Here is an 18421-nt window from a genome sequence, read left to right as displayed (position 1 = left end):
AAAAAATTGGACACTAGCTTAATTTCCACCCCTTATTTACTTTTTTTTTTTCTTGAGAGATAGTGCGAGTGGGGGAGAGGCAGAGAGAAAGGGAGACACAGAATCCGAAGCAGGCTCCAGGCTCTGAGCTGTTGGCACAGGGCCTGATGCGAGACTTGAATTCACGGACTGTGAGATCATGACCTGAGCTGAAGTCAGATGCTTAACTGACTGAGCCACCCAGGCGCCCCCACTTATTTACTGTCTAAATACTTGATTTTTTTTTTAAGTTTGAGGTTCATTATCTTAACTAGAATATCTCTTTTGTTTTTTACTATTCTGTATTAGTTTTTCTTGTAACACTATATCTCTTTTTAAACTGAAGGTCTGCACTTTATTTCAAAGAAATCTTAACATACTACATTTTTTCAAGTTTATTTATTTTGAGAGAGAAAGAGAAAGCACAAGTGGGGGAAGGGCAGAGAGAGAATCCCAAGCAGGGTCAGCACTGCCAGTGCAGAGTCCAACGTGGGGCTTGAACCCATGAACCAGGAGATCACCAACTGAGCCACCCAGGAACCCTTCATGCACTACATTTTTAAATATTATTCTATTCAGTTAGGTGCTATTCTATTCTGTTTCAGGAACTTAGCTGTCTTATGTTGGATTGTTTTTGTCCTCCATATTTAGTATCTTTTCTCATATTATTCTGATCTTTGGTCTTTTTCTTATGTATTAACTGTTTTTTGTCTCGAGCCTTTCTTCTGTTTTGAGCTAAACTGTGTTTGTAATGGTGTTATTTGGTCCTCAGTTTTTCCTTAGCTTTTCTAGCTCCTTATTTTTATGTAACTTGTGCTTTTTATTTCTTAGTGCAAGGAGTCATAGGGCATTTTCTTCTCGTATATTATCTTCCAGATTGGGTTCTCTGATTTTTTTTCCCCTTCTTACATTGTGATTCTTTTATTTCTTTTCTTGTTTTATTTTCTGTACTGTGTTTGCATAATTGCTGTGTTTCTCATGCTCTCCCCCACCTCATGTTACTAGGACTTTTTGTAGGCAACCCTGACCTGATGTTCTAGTTTCTCTGTTGTGGTTGGTGTTTGATGTTCTGTTTTCTCTGATGTAGTGTGAATAAATCTCTTTTCACTCACTTTGCATTTTATCTTTGGCTCGTTGTATTCCCCAAAGAGCTACAATATGAGTACAGCCTTTTTATTATATTTATTTTTAGTCGGGGTGAGGGAGAAAGTGGAGAATTTATCTAGAATGGTATGAGTCTTTGTTGTTCTGAGATTCTTGTTAGAATGCACTCTACAATAGAACATTTATAGTGATAATTACATCCTGTTTCCATAACAGGATTGTGTTGGGATTCACATTGGCCCCTAGTTCAGCACAATATACTGGAGTCTCTGTGTTTATCAGAAAGTTAGCTACCATTTACTTCCTCTCTTTTACCCTTCTCTCATCAGCAATTTCTGTGCCCTCCACGTAAGAGGAGGAAAAGATGAGGATACTCTGAGTCAGTATCTCTTAAATTTGGTGTTGGTACTGACACTTAGCCAGTACATGTTTTCCTTTTATTTTATTGGGTATTGGAGGAGGATTTGATCTGACTTCACTTGACTTTTATGTATTTACTTATTTAATGTTTACTTATTTTTGAGAGGGAGAGAGAGCGAGCATGAGTGGGGGAGGGGCAGAGAGAGAGAGACAGAATCCAAAGGAGGCTCCAGCTCTGAGCTGTCAGCTCAGAGCCTGACATGGGACTTGAATTCACGAACTGTGAGATCATGACCTGAGCCAAAGTTGGATGCTTAACCAACTGAGCCACCCAGATGCTCCAGAAACAAAATGAATTTAGACATAGGGAATGAATTATAATAATAATAGCTAAATGTCAAATTCTCATGGTAGATTTATACTTCATTTATAATTTCATAACCTTTTATATATTTCATTTATATTTTATATATTTCAAATCTTGAATTTTTGTGAAACAAAATATTTTAAGCTTTAATACGCCTTTAGTGACTCTTAAATAAATGAGTATATGCATATGCCCATACCTACAATTTTCCCTGATTTAAAGATCTCAATCTCTGTTTCTAGTCTGTTACTTTACAATGTGAACCTACTTTATTTTCAGGGGAAGTGTTACAAATGGAAGATGATCTCGTCATCTCATTTCAGTTAATGCTCTGTGTCCTTGATTATTTTATTAAACTCTCACCTCCTGCGTTGCTTAAAGAACCATATAGTAAGTATTTTAAATAATTTATGCACCTTCTACATCATTACTCAACAGTTGTTTATTTAATATCGACTAGGTCCAAAACATAGTTCTAGAGCTGAATGGGATGATAAAAAAGAAATCAGACCTGGACTCTGCCCTCAAGTAGTATAAGGTATAGAATTAGAGATAAGACAAGTAAGTAAGTAATCAGTATATTATCACTTTCTAAGTGATCTGGGTCAAAATATAGTAAATGCTATGAGAGTTCAAGCGACGAGAAAGCAGGGGAAGACCAAGGAAGACCATATAAAAGAGGTGGATATGAACTGAGTGTTGAAGAGTAGATAGCATTTGAGGGTTAGGCAAAGTTGGGGTAGAATATTCCTAGTAAAGAGAAAATAAGAGGTAAGGCACAGATATGGGTGAAACTTCATGAGAAAGAGTAGCCCATTCTGCAGGAGGAGATTACCTAAATTGTATTATTGGATGCTAATTATTATGTGACTAACTTTTTTTGCATATAATTATCATCTACTTCAGTGGGTGATGAGGTGAGAAGTGTTTTTAAATGAGAGTAACTCTTGCTAAAAAAAATAATAAAAAGAAAATAACTGTTGTTGAAATAGAGAGTATTAAGCAAAGATGAGTATATTCCTCTTAGAATGGAATTGCTTCTTTTGGTGGCATCAAGAGTAGAATTTCAAAATCACTTATTATACCACAGAAAAATGTAAACTAGGCTGAACTGCTTCCTTGCTCCTAAAATGATGAAAGTATTAATAATACTAAAAGTAATAGAGGACAGATCAAAACATGGAAGTCAAAAGTGGTGTTGAAAGTGGCTGAAAAACTGAAGCCTAATTAATCTTTCTGAACGATAATTTCACAGAAAAATGTGTTGAACGTGGTTTGACAGAAAAAGATCAGTAGCAGAAACCAAAATGGGAGAAAAAAATACAAAACAATATATTTTAAAAATTTCTGATTCTGTAATGATTATATGTCTTTTCTTCACTTTTTTCAATTTTTACAAGTTTAGGAAGTTCATGTAGGATGTTACTTTAGGTTGACAGGCTTTGTTCTTTTGGATTATTCAAATACATGTTTTAATTTTCTAAGTGCTATGTTAAGGAGAAACCAGGATGAGGTGTTAAATTGAGTATGGTAAACTTTTAATTACCTTTTTATTATGAAAATTCCAGATGAATATACAAAAGTAGACAGTAGTATAATAAGCCTCATGTACTTAATCACGTGCCTTCAACATATAATTTATGGTCAACCAGGAGCCCCATCTGCTGCCTAGTTGCATCAGCTATATTATTTTGAAGCACATCTTTGTATACCATTCCATTCTTACAAATTTTAGTATGTATCTCTAAAAGGTAGTCTTTTTAAAAAGCATAGTGACTATTAGCACACCTGAAAATCAATAGTGATTTCTAACCTAATACCACCAAATATCTAGTAAGTGTTCAGATTTTCACTTGCCTTTTAAAAGTGATTTTAAAACTTTTTTTTTTTTTTTACAGGTTGACTAAATCAGAATCTAAATAAGATCTATACCTTATGACTGGTTGATACGCTTTTGAGACAAAAAAACTTCCTTTTCTATCTGTCTCTTTTTTTTTCTTATAACTGATTTACTAATTACTTAATAAATCAGTAATTTACTTAATAAATTTACTTAATAAATCATACCTGGACTCTGCCCTCAAGTAGTATAAGGTATAGAAGTAGAGATAAGACAAGTAAGTAAGTAATCAGTATATTATCACTTTCTAAGTGATCTGGGTCAAAATATAGTAAATGCTATGAGAGTTTATTTATCAGTAAATAAAAAAAATATTCAATAGATAGATGAGACTATTAGCCTTTTAATGAAGCCTAATAAATAAAAGTAGCAGAATGTTACCAAGATTATTTCTGATCCCCCGAGTTAGAATACTTCATTATTTTATACAGTGGAAAGTGCAATTGTTCTTATCTAATTTACCATTTTTACAGAAACAGCTGTAATACCTTTTAATGGTTCACCTCGAACACCAAGGCGAGGTCAGAACAGGAGTGCACGGATAGCAAAACAACTAGAAAATGATACAAGAATTATTGAAGTTCTCTGTAAAGAACATGAATGTAATATAGATGAGGTAATTTAACTTCATGATTTCTTTAAAATGAAGTAGATTTAGATATAAGTTCTTCCTAACAGTATATACTTCTTTTGTGCCAAGTTGCTTTTGTAATTAGTGCTAATTCTTTTGCAGCAAAATATTTAGAAAAACATTACTTTTCATATTAAGTTACTTTGATTTTAAAGAGAGTGCCTCCCTTATTCAGGAATCACTGAAAGGTGCATCATTAAGGCAGTAGTTTTCAAATGAATTTGTTCTTTGATTCTTCTGTGGCTACTGATAATTCCTAAGTTTTAAAATACCCTGCAAGAAAATCCTGGTGTTAAGTAATATCAACATTAAATTGCTGTTCAGCCTATACACTCTTTCCAGATATTACACCAGATGCTAATGGATGGTAGAGAATATACTTGAACATCCTGGAATTGCTTATGTTGTTCACAGAATCTGGGGTGTTGGAATTGGAAGGAATGTTAGAAACAATGTACTCAACCTCCTTTTAGTAATGAGTGAATGAGCTAGAGATTGATAGCTAATTACTAACAGAGTCTAGACTTTGGTAAATCTGCTACCAGTTTCTCCTTTTAGTGTACAATGCTGTTTCTCTCATAGATTGTTATATTGTCCACAGTTCACTACTGCCAGATAGCTGTATGAAATGTTGCATCTTTGAAATTTCTCTGTCAGCTGGGAAGGAATGGAGTATGATCTCAAAATTTAGTTTAAGAAGTGTTGGAATGATTTACCAAGATACCTAAATTCTAGTACTGTGGCTTTTGTCAATTTCAGCAAAGATACAGAGGTATACCTGTGGATATAGATGTATCAACTTTATACGTGTGTGTGTGTGTGTGTGTGTGTGTGTGTGTGTGTGTGTGTTTTACTTTCTAGAATCACAAATAATCTTTGTTAATAAGCTGACAAATGTAGTTGAAATATTTTTTAACCCAGTCTATTGCTAAGTCCCTTAAGATAATGAACAGACATAAATACAGTTTGCTAATTCCTGGTTGTTAATTCTATGGATTTCAGAACTACTTATAAAATTTTATTTCTAAAATCAGGAATAAATGATTAAAATTTTTTCATTTTAAATAACTTCTGTAACTTAGAATATTTATGGGAATGATTTTTAAAGTGTAGCTGATTAAAAACTGTGGTAGTCATTGACATTAATTAATTGACAGTGGGTATTTACATATAATGTTTTTGGTTATATATTGATTAGTTACATTTATGGCTATATAATTATTGGTTAGTTAATACTAATTGGTTAGTTAAAACTACCTACTTTATAAATACTCCAGTTAAGTGGGAGTTAATTAAAAAAAAAAGTATTACAAAAGCCAATTTTTATAACTTATATGTGAAGTAGAAGATATGAACTGATATTATTTCTACCTTAATGTATGTAGACTTCAGATTTTGAGAAGTTAAATGAAAATAAGTTGTTTAAAATTTTGTAACACACTGCAAGTGCACAACAGCCTGGAATATGACTCCAGGTTTCCTGTTACAGTCTTTATTATCTATGTTAAATAAATGTAGGATGCTTTTGTATGAAAATGCATCATTCTACAAAATATTTTTATGTGATTTTGAATTGAATTAGGGGTATCCTTTATGTGTGTGAAATTATTTTCTTGTAAAAACAGGTTGTTTTCCTAAATTTCTGCAAAAATACTTGACTGTTCCCTAAGCTAGCTATCATGATAAATATGAAGTGGCCTAAAAATATGCTTCAGGGAGAAATCAGAGATAGTAGGGAGAAGTAAAGAGTCTTGGCTTTGATGATACATTGGGTTTTAATTCCAGCTCTGCCACTTCCTAGCTGTGTAACTTTGGTCAAGTTGCCTAATTTTTTTGAGCCATCTTTTCATCATTTGTTAAATGCAGAATACTGAGATTGGTTTCAATGGGTTTTCTTCTTATAAATCCCATTTCATTAACAGTCCTCTACTCCACTTCCATTCTAGGACTTGAAATCTGCCTCACGTAAATTAAAAAGTAAATAATGGAATTAATTATAAATAAGTATCACATTAGGTTGAATGTAAGTCATTGATTAAAATGTCATTTAGCACTTTCATTCTAGTGTTAAAAGTGACAGAGATTAAGGTTTTTCTTTTAATGGCTGTGTTGTAACTTTATCTTTTTCAGGTGAAAAATGTTTATTTCAAAAATTTCATACCTTTTATGAATTCTCTTGGAATTGTAGCTTCTAATGGACTTCCAGAGGTAGGAAGGAAAAATTAATAAAAAGTTATTGTGTTTTGGGACTTTTGGGAGGGAGGAATAGCTGTCTAATTTCTTAAAGTTGCTTTGCTGTATATTAAATATTTTTTGCCCAAGGAAAGAAATCTAAGTAGAATTGTGCTAAGCCAACTTTATATAAGTAACAGAAAAACCTTTTGAGTATATATTCAGATGTATAAATAAGCAGCATTTATAATTTTCACTGGAAATTGATTTATACTGAAATTTTTAAAAAATCAAAGTGTGGGCTTTTGGATTTCTGAAGGCCATTATATTTAAGTACAGTATAATTAAATATGCACAATCAAATTTTGATTCTGATTTGCTCTACATCCTTGAGCATAGGATCCATGGACTGATGCTATCAACATTATTGGCATTGCTATATTATGGAGCATCTCTTTGGAATACTTTAAACTACTTAATTGAAAAGAAATTTGGTTGAAATGGCTGTGATTATATTGCAGAAATGTTTTACCTTAGTGGTGTGCCATCCATCTTTGTCTCTTTTTATATTTTGCCTCAAATATCTTGCTCTCCAATGAGAACAGAACAACCTAGAACTTTACGTGGTAAGATGTGGAGAAAAGAATGCTTAGATAAATGATGAAGAACAAGTACTCAGTGCTAAAGCAATGTTTTAGAAGCACCTGGTATTAGTTATCAAGACCAAAAGACATGGAATCAGATAGCTAGTCTGCCGATTCTACTCCCCAAATTGGTAGCTAGTCCTTGAATTAATAAACTTACTCATCCAACAATCATTTATTGAGTGCTTAATGTGTGCCAGGCATTGTGCTAGATATTATTCATTAGAGATTTAACTCACAGTCAACAAGGTCATAGTGCGAAAAAGACAAAGAAAAAGAACATTAGAGGAGTCTGCAAGAGTCTGATACAAGTCTGCACATGGTGCTGTGATATCCACCTAATCCAAAGTGGGGCAGATGGGTTTTGTGGAAAATTGTTTGGAGATGTGATTTCTGAAGTGAATAAGCTTTATGAGAAAAAAAGATATTTTCAGTGTTAGAAATTATAGATTCAAAGGGACAATGATTTATGATAGTTTGGTCTGTTCAGTGAACTCCAGCTAATTTGTTAAGATTGGGATGCAGTGCAAAAGACATTAGAGAAGCAAGAAATGGGGTCAAATGTTGTATTACTGAGCTTTCTTATCAACTGATGTGCCAAAAAATAACCTGTTCACAGCTCTAAAGAATTTTGGACACTCATAGTAATTTTTCTTCCTTCATTAGAAAGGATTACAGTTTTAGTAGAAATCCTAAAATAAACTTTACCCCAGCGTTTTTAAAAAATGTTTGTTTGTTTATTTATTTATTTTGAGAGAGAGAGAGACAACGAGTGTGTGATTGGGGGAGGGGCAGAGAAAGAAGGAGCCAGAATCCCAAGCAGGCTCCACACTGCCAGTGCAGAGCCTGACATGGGGCTCGAACCCATGCACCATGAAATCATGACCCGAGCGGAAATCAAGAGTTGGATGTTAACTGACTGAGCTACCCACACCCCCGCCCCAGCATCTTTCTTAAATGGTTTTTTAATGTTTATTTATTTTTGAGACCAAGAGTGACTGGGGGAGGGGCAGAGACAGGGAGACACAGAATCTGAAGCTGGCTCCAGGCTTTGAGATGTCAGCACAGAGCCCCACGCGGGACTTGAACTCGTAAACCACAAGATCATGACCTGAGCCGAAGTCAGATGTTCAACCCACTGATCCACCCAGGCACCCCCCAGCATCTTTCAAATAGCAGTAATAGCTGCCAGTCAATAAATGATTGATAATTAGCGCCTCACTAAGATAGGGCACAGTGATTGAACTTAATTAACATGAATAACTGTTCTACCTAAAAAACTTACATAGAAAGAAGTTTACACTAGCTGGATTTCTTCCTACCACTCCTTTTAAAATGCAATTTTAGTTCTCTCAGGTTAGAAATATTTTGACTTTAAAAGTCATAGCAGAAGTCATGACAAATAGTTATTTACTGGGCATTGGTTTTTAAATTATGTTTAGAAAATAATGAATCAGAACTTACAAAAGAATTACAGATTCTAACAAATGAAATGAAAAGGTATCTGAGATTAGGAATACATTGTGATATGTTAATTGGGCGGGGAGGTGGAATGCCACCAAAGAATTTAGAAAAGATAGGCAGAATGTATAATCAGGAGGTTTGTTATAATGTTTGAAAAATATTCTTTTTTTAATGTTTATTTAGAGAGAGAGACAGTGAATGAATATGAGCAGGGGAGGGGCAGAGAGACAGGGAGACACAGAATCGGAAGCAGGCTCCAGACTCAGCTGTCAGCACAGAGCCTGTTGCAGGACTTGAACTCGCCAAATGTGAGATCATGACCTGAGCCAAAGTCGGATGCTTAACCAACTGAGCCACCCAGGCGCCCCTGAAAAATATTCTTATATTCATAATCATAGTGGAAGATTAAAAGTGAGGGATGTATGGGCTATTTGGAGAATCTTGGCAATTAAGTTGATTAAAATAATACTTATTTTTGTCTTACAGATCTGTCTCAGTACTATTTTGTGTTATTGGTGATCATTGTCTACAAAAAACTCTAATGAATGGGGTGCATGCATAAAATCCGTTTAAGATTAGAGTTAAAAAGATAACAATTTTTTAATGTCACTTTTAGATGTGCTCTATTATTACTGCATGTGAACTCTGTCTATATTATAAAATTGTATGCTGTACAAAGATTCTTTAATTAAATCTGTACTTCTGTGGACTAAGAGATGAAATGATATGAAAAGGATAATCACCAGTATTTTTTTTCTTTTGAGGTGGAAAGTCTCTCTAAACAATATGAAGAAATTTACCTTAAAAACAAAGATCTTGATGCAAGATTATTTCTGGATCATGATAAAACTCTTCAGGCTGATCCTATAGACAGGTATTGTACATGGTCTGTTGAGATGCTTTTGCTATAACATTATAGGTTGATATTGATACACGTAGGTTAAATAGGTTTTTGTTCAACTTTGTGATCTTTATCATTTATAATAAGTTACTTCAAATGCCTTTCTATAAAGCTGAAAAGCATATATTAACAGAGATTTAATGTGAATTATTCTCTATAACAACTATTTTTTATTGAATATAATTTTTAAAATGTGCATGAAAAGAAAATTGTTGAAGTAATTAGTTTACTTAAGTAGTGGTCTCTCTTTCCCACCCTTTCATCTACTATTATTGCTTGGTTCTTTTTTTTAAATGTTAATACAAAAGTATATTCTCTTGAATTGTCATGTATAATCCTAAAATAGGAATGATTGAGAGTAATTACAAAAAATTTATTATGTTTATGTCGTTAGCATGAAGTTTTTGAATATGTAACTGAAAATCTATATAATTTATAGGTTAAAAAAATTTTTTTTTCCAACGTTTATTTATTTTTGGGACAGAGAGAGACAAAGCATGAACGGGGGAGGGGCAGAGAGAGAGGGAGACACAGAATCGGAAACAGGCTCCAGGCTCTGAGCCATCAGCCCAGAGCCCGACGCGGGGCTCGAACTCACGGACCGCGAGATCGTGACCTGGCTGAAGTCGGACGCTTAACCGACTGCGCCACCCAGGCGCCCCTTTAATTTATAGGTTAAATACAGAATGTTTCAAGTTTAAGTCAAAGTAAGGTCTTTGGAAGGCGTAATGGTTAAGAAACTTAAGCTTTGATATTTTTTAATACTGAACAGCTTGGTTAGTAATACCATCTAGCATTTAGAGATAGCATCTAACTTTCAGTTTTAAAAAATTTTAAAAACTTTTAAAAAATTGTTAATGAATTGGTGTACCTGTTTTTCATAAACCTAGTGGAAGAAACCCAACTTAAAAACAATGGTGAAAAAAAAAATTTGATTTACTTAAACAGCTTTTGAATCATCGGTTTCCTATCACTTGTTATTGACTTACCATTTTGTATGATGGTAATATACTGCTCTTTTGATTCATAAAGCACAAACTATATTTAATGACTTTGTTTATCATTACTTAGTTTTGAAATGCAGAGAACACCACGAAAAAGTAACTCTGATGAAGAGGTGAATACGATGCTTCCGCAGACTCCAGTTAGGTATGAATTTTCTTTTGATTTTCACTGTTGTTATTATTCTGTGCCTTATAGTCCTTTGGGTTTGTTCATTCTATTGTATATTTGTATATACACACAACAAACATATTGAGTGGTCTTTGCATTCCAGGTATTTTACTAGTTGCTGAGGATATGATTATTAGACATAGTTCTGTCTGTCCTTAAAGAATATAAGCTAGAGTGGGAATGTGTTCCATCTCAGTAAATAAAGAAGAAAAAGATGTATTATCCTTTGCTCTGCATAAACTTGGATTAGAAGCATTTTTCTGTCCTTTTCCTCACTTTCTACATCTAATCTGTTACCAAGTCTTGTTGAATATACCTTTTAAATACCTCGAGTCCATCTCCTGTTCTCCATTTGCAGTCTTACCATCCTTGTCCAAGATCTCTTTCTCTTTGTTTTGGATTTTTTTGCAGTAGCCTCCTAATTGATCTTGCTGTGTCTACTCTCCTCACTTTTCCTTTCTCCCCACCACCAAATATATTCTCCAGAGAGCCCCAGAATAGTAATCTAGAAATGTGAGTCAGATCATGTTCACCATATTAAACCTTTGATTGCTTCCTGTTGCAGTTGAAATGCACATTCCTTCACAGTGCCTATAAGATCCAGCCTCTGTTGCCTCTCTCACCTCATCTTGTTTGCCTGCTCATGATGAACTAGCCAGTTTCCTGAATGCTTAAAGCTCTTCCTTTATACTTGAAGACCTTCACACTTGCTTTTCCCTCTTCTTGAAACTCGTCCTTTTTTTTTTTTTTTGCTTCTGAATTACATGGTAGTAGTTTGCAAGGGGATGGACTAAGGAGGACATAGTGAGAAATTGACCTCTCAATGTGTCACAGTGGTTCTTAACCAAGGGTGCAAATTAGAATAACCTGAGGAGGTATTTTTCTAAACTACATGTGCATAGACCTGATTACCATACACATAGTCAAAATCCCTGAACTGCTCTATTGCAGTAATTCAGTTGAGAAATGCTGAATATCCAAGCCAAGAGTAGGCAGTCGAAATAAAGGAACAAGAACAGGTTTGATAAATATTTGATGAATAATATTCAGAATATTATTCATGAGGCATTTATGGGATATGAAGAAGTAGTAAGCAGAAGTATATAAGCTCTTACAGATTTGAGAATCATCAGGGAAAGTTAAAACCATAAAGAAAGATGAGGTTATCTGAAGTAAAGGTATGTAATAGCAAGAATGGCTGATTAAGGGCTGAACCCTAAAGAATGCTAGCATTTAAGGACTGGATAGAAGTTAAAGAGAATGAGAAGGGGCCTCAGAGGATGAAGCCAAAAAAGCCAAGGGAGGGAGGGAATTTTAGGAAGGAGCAGGTGTTTGAGTGTCACATGTTTGAAGGAAATCAGGTATCAGAACAAGTGAGAAGGATCTTTTAGTTTTAGCAATTAGTTATTTGTGGCTTTAGTCAATGTGGCTTAAGTAGATTGGAGGATGTACAAGTTATAAAAGCAATAATGTTTGAAAGGTGAGAATGTACAAATATCAGTTGAGAGAGGTATAATGGTTTGGTGTAGAGGCAACTGGGTGGCTCAGTTGGTTAAGTGTTCGACTTCGGGTGAGGTCATGATCTCACAGTTCAGGAGTCTGAACCCCATGTAGGGCTTTGTGCTGACAGAATGGAGCCTGCTTTAGATTCTCTGCCTCCTACTCTCTCTGCCCCTTCCCTACTCGTGCATGCTCATTCTCTCTCCCTCTCAAAAATAAACAAACATTAAAAAATAAAAATAAAGCAAAATAAAATAAAAATGTTAAGTATTTATAAAAAAAAATAGTTTGGTATAATAACAAAGATGATTCAAAGAAAAACCAGGGATGTTTGACATGTTTTTTCCTAAAAGGAAACTTTCACCAAAAGAGTTCAGAAGATGTAAAGACAAGTTCTTTTTCCAAACTGAGTAATTCTTACTGAGGTTACAAAAAAGAGGAAGAAAATTCTCACTGAACATGTTCACTGAACAATATTTAAGGAACCTTTCAGCCATAAACATTCTATAGTTCTTTGCACTATTAAACAGTACCTATAGTAGCAATGTGCTACCATTCCAAAATTGGAACATTAGTATTTACTGTACAACACACATAATTATAGCATTAAAGAAATCTTAAGGGACTGACCCAATTTTATGCTTTAACAGTGATGACTTCTAAAATGTTTGTTTCATCTTGAAAATCTTTGTAAAGTCATGTGTTTCTTCATTTGAGTTAGGGTATATGCTACTGTATTTGAAAAACATTAATTGTAATGTTTTCTTAAATTACCATTTTGATAGCAGTTTATATGTGCTTTTCCTAAAATATCATTAATTTTGCCAATTAATTGTGTACTGAAATGTAGTTTTATTCGTAAATAAACATATCAGTGTTTTTAATTATGATCTTAGTGATTATGAACATGTTCTTTCCTAAAGGTTAAAGTAAATGTAAGTCCTTATAAATAACAGTACACTAAGGGCCTTGTAAAGTCTTATTTCAGAGAACTTCTTAAATATAAACAAGAAATAGTGAGTTTGAAGATTTAACTTGTGAAATAGATAAATAGATACATTTTATTTATTTACTTTCCTTCATTGCTTAATATTTCTTCCTATTTTTTTTCTCTAGGACCGTTATGAATACTATTCAACAGTTAATGATGATCTTAAATTCAGCAAGTGATCAACCATCAGAAAATCTGATTTCCTATTTTAATGTAAGCAATAAATGAAACTTTGTTATTTTGATAAAGAAATTTAAAATTAGAAAAATTATTAAAAATACTGAATATTTTTTTAAACATCTCCCAACCAACATGCCCTTGTCTGTTATCTTATTTCTTGCTTTTTTGAAACCTCCAAATTAGATGTTGGTAGTACTGTTTCACTTAGTGCTATTTTTGGATTTTTTCACGTTTAATCTTTGCCTTGCTTGTTGACAAATTCTTTCTTGCAACTTAGACTTCATTTCTGATTTCATTTTCTTCCTTCTTCAGATACATATTTTTTTGTTTTATTTTATTTAAATCCAAGTTAGTTAACATATAATAATGATTTCAGTAGTAGAATTTAGTGATTCATCACTTACATATATAACATCCAGTACTCATCCCAATAAATGCCTTCTTAATAACCATCACCCATTTAGCCCATCCCCCCCTTCCCTCCAGCAACCCTCAGTTTGTTCTGTATTTAAGAGTCTCTTATGACTTGCCTCCCTCTCTGTTTTATTTTTTCTCCCCTTCCCCTATGTTCATCTGTTGTGTTTCTTAAATTCCACATATGAGTGAAATCATATGATATTTATCTTTCTCTGGCTTACTTCTTTCACTTACCGTAATACATTCTAGTTCTGTTGCAACTGGCAAGTGTCATTCTTCTTGATTGCCAAGTAGTGTTCAATTGTATGTATGATTTTATTTACATCTTCTTTATTCATCAGTCAGTGGACATTTGGGCTCTCTCCATACTTTGGCTATTTGATAGTGCTGCTATAAACATTGGGGTGCACGTGCCCCTTTGAATCAGCATTTTTGTATCCTTTGGATAAATAGCTAGTAGTACAATTGCTGGGTCGTAGAGTAACTCTATTTTTAATTTTTTGAGGAACCTCCATACTGTTCTCCACAGTGGCTATGCCAGTTTGCATTCCCACCAACAGTGCAGAAGTGTTCCCCTTTCTCTACATCCTCACCAACATCTATCGTTGCCTGAGTTGTTAACCATTCTGACAGGTGTGAGGTGGTATCTCATTATGGTTTTGATTTGTATTTCCCTGATGCTGAGTCATGTCAAGCATCTTTTCATGTGTCTGTTAGCCATCTGGATGTCTTCTTTGGAGAAGTGTCTATTCATGTCTTCTGCCTCTTGGTTAACTGGATTATTTGTTTTGTGGGTTTTGAGTTTGATTTTTTTAATAGATTTTGGATACTAACCCTTTATCTGATATGTCATTTGCAAGTATCTTCTCTCATACTGTCAGTTGCCTTTTAGTTTTGTTGATTGTTTCCTTCACTGTGCAGAAGTTTTTTATCTTGATAAGATCCCCATAGTTCATTTTTGCTTTTGTTTCCCTTGCCTTTGGAGTCAAGTAAGAAGTTGCTATGGCCAAGGTCAAAAGGTTGTTGTCTGTTTTCTCCTGTAGGATTTTGATGGTTTTCTGTCTTACACATAGGTTTTTCATCCATTTTGAGTTTATTTTTGTGTATAATGTGAGAAAATGGTTCAGGTTTATTTTTCTGCATGTCACTGTCCAGTTTTCCCAACACCATTTGCTGAAGAACTTTTTTCCATTGGATATTCTTTTCTGCTTTGCTGAAGATGAGTTGACTGTACATTTGTGGGTCCATTTCTGGGTTCTTTACTCTCTTCCATTGATCCATGTGTCAAATACATATTTAAATAATTTCCTCAGTGAGTGTCAGTTTGGGATGAACTTAAAAGGTTTGTGTTTTGTTTCTTAAAATTTCTTTAGTCTTACTTTTTGTCAAGTAGTTTAGCTGAGTCTTCAATTCTAGATACTTACTTTCTCTTACTAGTTTGTAGATATTATTTTGCTATTTCCTGGCTCTCCTGATTGCTGTTTAAGAAATCTGTGAATCTGACTGTTGTTTCATTATAGTTAGTGTATATTTTCTTTCTGACTGCTTTTAAGATCTTTTCTTTGAATGTGGTATTAGGATTTAACATTTACCATATCTCTATAGTCTTTTTTATCCTGTTTTCAGCCCATTTTTATTTACATTTCTTGTCTGAACTTGTGTGTATTGCAGTTTCCAATTCCTATAGACCTGAGTTTGACATCTGAAGGGCCCCTGCTGTGCAAAAACTAGAGAAAGAATGAAATAATGAAAACTGGGGTGCTTGGGTGGCTCAGTCGGTTGAGCATCCGACTTCAGCTCAGGTCATGATCTCACGGCTCGTGAGTTCGAGCCCCGCGTCGGGCTCTGTGCTGACAGCTCAGAGCCTGGAGCCTGTTTCAGATTCTGTGTCTCCCTCTCTCTCTCTCTGACCCTCTCCCCCGTTCATGCTCTGTCTCTCTCTGTCTCAAAAGTAAATAAACGTTAAAAAAAAAAAAAAAGAAAGAATGAAAACTAACGTGTACGTTGCTTGCTTGCTTCTTCACTCCTTATTTAAATTTAAATGAAGGTTAGGAGTCACAGAAATGCTCATCCATGGAAATTGGATAAGGCCAAGAGAATTATTACAATTTGCCGTATTCCAATAACTCTGTGCTCTGTATGGTTAACATTTGTTTATTTAAAAAAATTTTTTTTTAACATTTATTTATTTTTGAGACAGAGAGACAGAGCATGAACGGGAGAGGGGCAGAGAGAGAGGGAGACACAGACGGAAGCAGGCTCCAGGCTCTGAGCCATCAGCCCAGAGCCTGACGTGGGGCTCAAACTCACGGACCGCGAGATCGTGACCTGAGCTGAAGTCGGACGCTTAACCGACTGAGCCACCCAGGCGCCCCTGTGTGGTTAACATTTAATACCGTGACCTGCCTGTGGCTTTGTCATACTCTGTTGTCATCTCTTGCTTATATGCCCCCATGAATTAGCAAAGTATTTTGTCATCATATTCATAATTGTGTTGGCTCAGAACTGATTTTGTTTGTCCAAATTGCTTGAAGTTGCTTTTATATGTGGATTATCTGTAGCACAAGAATATTTCCCAAAAATAGCTACTCCATTGCTTAGAACTTTTAAAAGAAATAATGATAGAAGTTAAAAGAATGATAATCTCTTTGTTCTGTTTTTAAAAATGTTTATTTTTGAGAGGGGGACAGGAGGGACAGACAGAGGGGGACAGAGGATATGAAGTGGGCTCTGTGGTGATAGTAGAGAGGCCAGTGAGGGACTCGAACCCACGAACCGGGAGATTGTGACCTGAGCTGAAGTCAGACGCTTAACCAACTGAGCCACCCAGGTGTCCCTGTTCTCGTATTTTTATTTCAAGTTTTTATTTAAATTCTAGTTAGCATATCTGGTAAAATTGGTTTCATGTGTAGAATTTAGTGATTCGTCTCTGACAGTAACACCCAGTGCTCCTCTCAAGTGCCCTCCTTAATGCCCATCACCCATTTAACCCATCCCGTCACCCAGCACCACTCCAGCTACCCTTTTTGTTCTCTATAGTTGAGACTCGTATGGTTTGCTTCTCATTCTCTCTCTCTCCCCCCCCCCTCTCCCCCCCCGTCTCTCATTTTCCCCCAATAATCTATCTTCTCAAATTCATTTTGAATATTTCCTCCAACATTTTGAGTATGTAGGAGCTCTTTTTTTATTTTACAGTATTTTAGTTTGGCAGAATATTCTACCTCAGGGGCATTCTCTGGAGCTCAATGTAAAGTTTAACATTAAATGAAGCTTAACAGCCTAACTGCATTTTTTCCTATCTAGATTGCAAATTGCTTACCTTAAGAGCATGTTTTGAGGATCACTAAGTTCTTCTTTGAGTTTATGTCTTTATTAGTTCAGGTTTCTTTATTTTTATAATGAATGCCATCTTCTGTAAGTAAAATTTTAGAAGTTGTAGGCATTTAAGTGAATGTTTTGGCAACAGTGACTTTATTTTTTTTTAATTAATTAATTTTTTTAATTTACATTCAAATTACTTATCATATAGTGCAACAATGATTTCAGGAGTAGATTCCTTAATGCCCCTTACCCATTTAGCCCATCCCCTCCTCACACAACCCCTCCAGTAACCCTCTGTACTCCATATGTCTCTTATGTTTTGTCCCCCTCCCTGTTTTTGTATTATTTTTGCTTCCATTCCCTTATGTTTATCTGTTTTGTATCTTAAACTCTCATATGAGTGAAGTCATATGGTATTTGTCTTTCTCTAATTTTGCTTAGCATAATACCCTCCAGTTCCATCCACGTAGTTGCAAATGGCAAGATTTCATTCTTTTTGATTGCCAAGTAATACTCCATTGTGTATATATACCACATTTTCTTTATCCATTCATCCATTGATGGACATTTGGGCTCTTTCTTGGCTATTGATAGTGCTGCTATAAACATTGGGGTGCATGTGTCCCTTCGAAACAGCATACCTGTATCCCTTGGATAAATAACCTAGTAGTGCAATGGCTGGGTCATAGGGTAGTTCTATTTTTAATTTTTTGAAGGAACCTCCATACTGTTCTCCACAGTGACTGTACCAGTTTGCATTCTCATCAGCAGTGCACAAGAGATCCTTTCTCTTCATCCTCACCAGCATCTGTTGTTGCCTGAGTTGTTAATGTTAGCCATTCTGACAGGGGTGAGGTGGTATCTCATTGCGTTTTTGATTTGTATTTCCCTGATGCTGAGTGATGTTGAGCATTTTTTCATGTGTCGGTTGGCCATTTGAATGTCTTCTTTAGAGAAGTATCTATTCATGCCTTTTGCCCGTTTCTTCACTGGATTATTTGTTTTTTGGGTGTTGAGTTTGATAAGTTCTTTATAGATTTTGGATACTAACCCTTTATCTGATACATCTTTTGCAAATATCTTCTTCCATTCTGTTGGTTGCCTTTTAGTTTTGCTGATTGTTTCCTTCAATGTACAGAAGCTTTTTATTTTATTTTGATAAGGTCCCAATAGTTCATTTTTGCTTTGGGTTCCCTTGCATCTGGAAACCTGCTGAGTAAGAAGTTGCTGTGGCCAAGATCATAGAGGTTTTTGCCTGCTTTCTCCTCGAGGATTTTG

General features: G+C 34.9%; 1 protein-coding gene across 3 annotated transcripts in view; it reads left to right on the top strand.

Annotated features, from left to right (window-relative positions):
- RB1 (RB transcriptional corepressor 1) overlaps window positions 1-18421 on the top strand; it is a 179483-nt gene that overhangs the window by 55480 nt on the left and 105582 nt on the right. For all 3 annotated transcript variants that reach the window (XM_045475948.1, XM_045475970.1, XM_045475959.1), the window contains 6 exons: window positions 2129-2239; window positions 4223-4365; window positions 6511-6588; window positions 9425-9534; window positions 10633-10710; window positions 13351-13438. In XM_045475948.1, coding sequence (XP_045331904.1) covers window positions 2129-2239; window positions 4223-4365; window positions 6511-6588; window positions 9425-9534; window positions 10633-10710; window positions 13351-13438 — 608 coding nt within the window. The remainder of the gene's footprint in view (window positions 1-2128; window positions 2240-4222; window positions 4366-6510; window positions 6589-9424; window positions 9535-10632; window positions 10711-13350; window positions 13439-18421) is intronic.

Source organism: Leopardus geoffroyi, chromosome A1, assembly GCF_018350155.1.
Source record: "Leopardus geoffroyi isolate Oge1 chromosome A1, O.geoffroyi_Oge1_pat1.0, whole genome shotgun sequence".
Classification (NCBI taxonomy): Eukaryota; Metazoa; Chordata; class Mammalia; order Carnivora; family Felidae; genus Leopardus; species Leopardus geoffroyi.
Note: the sequence above shows the minus strand (reverse complement) of the source record. Positions and strands in the feature narration are given on the sequence as shown.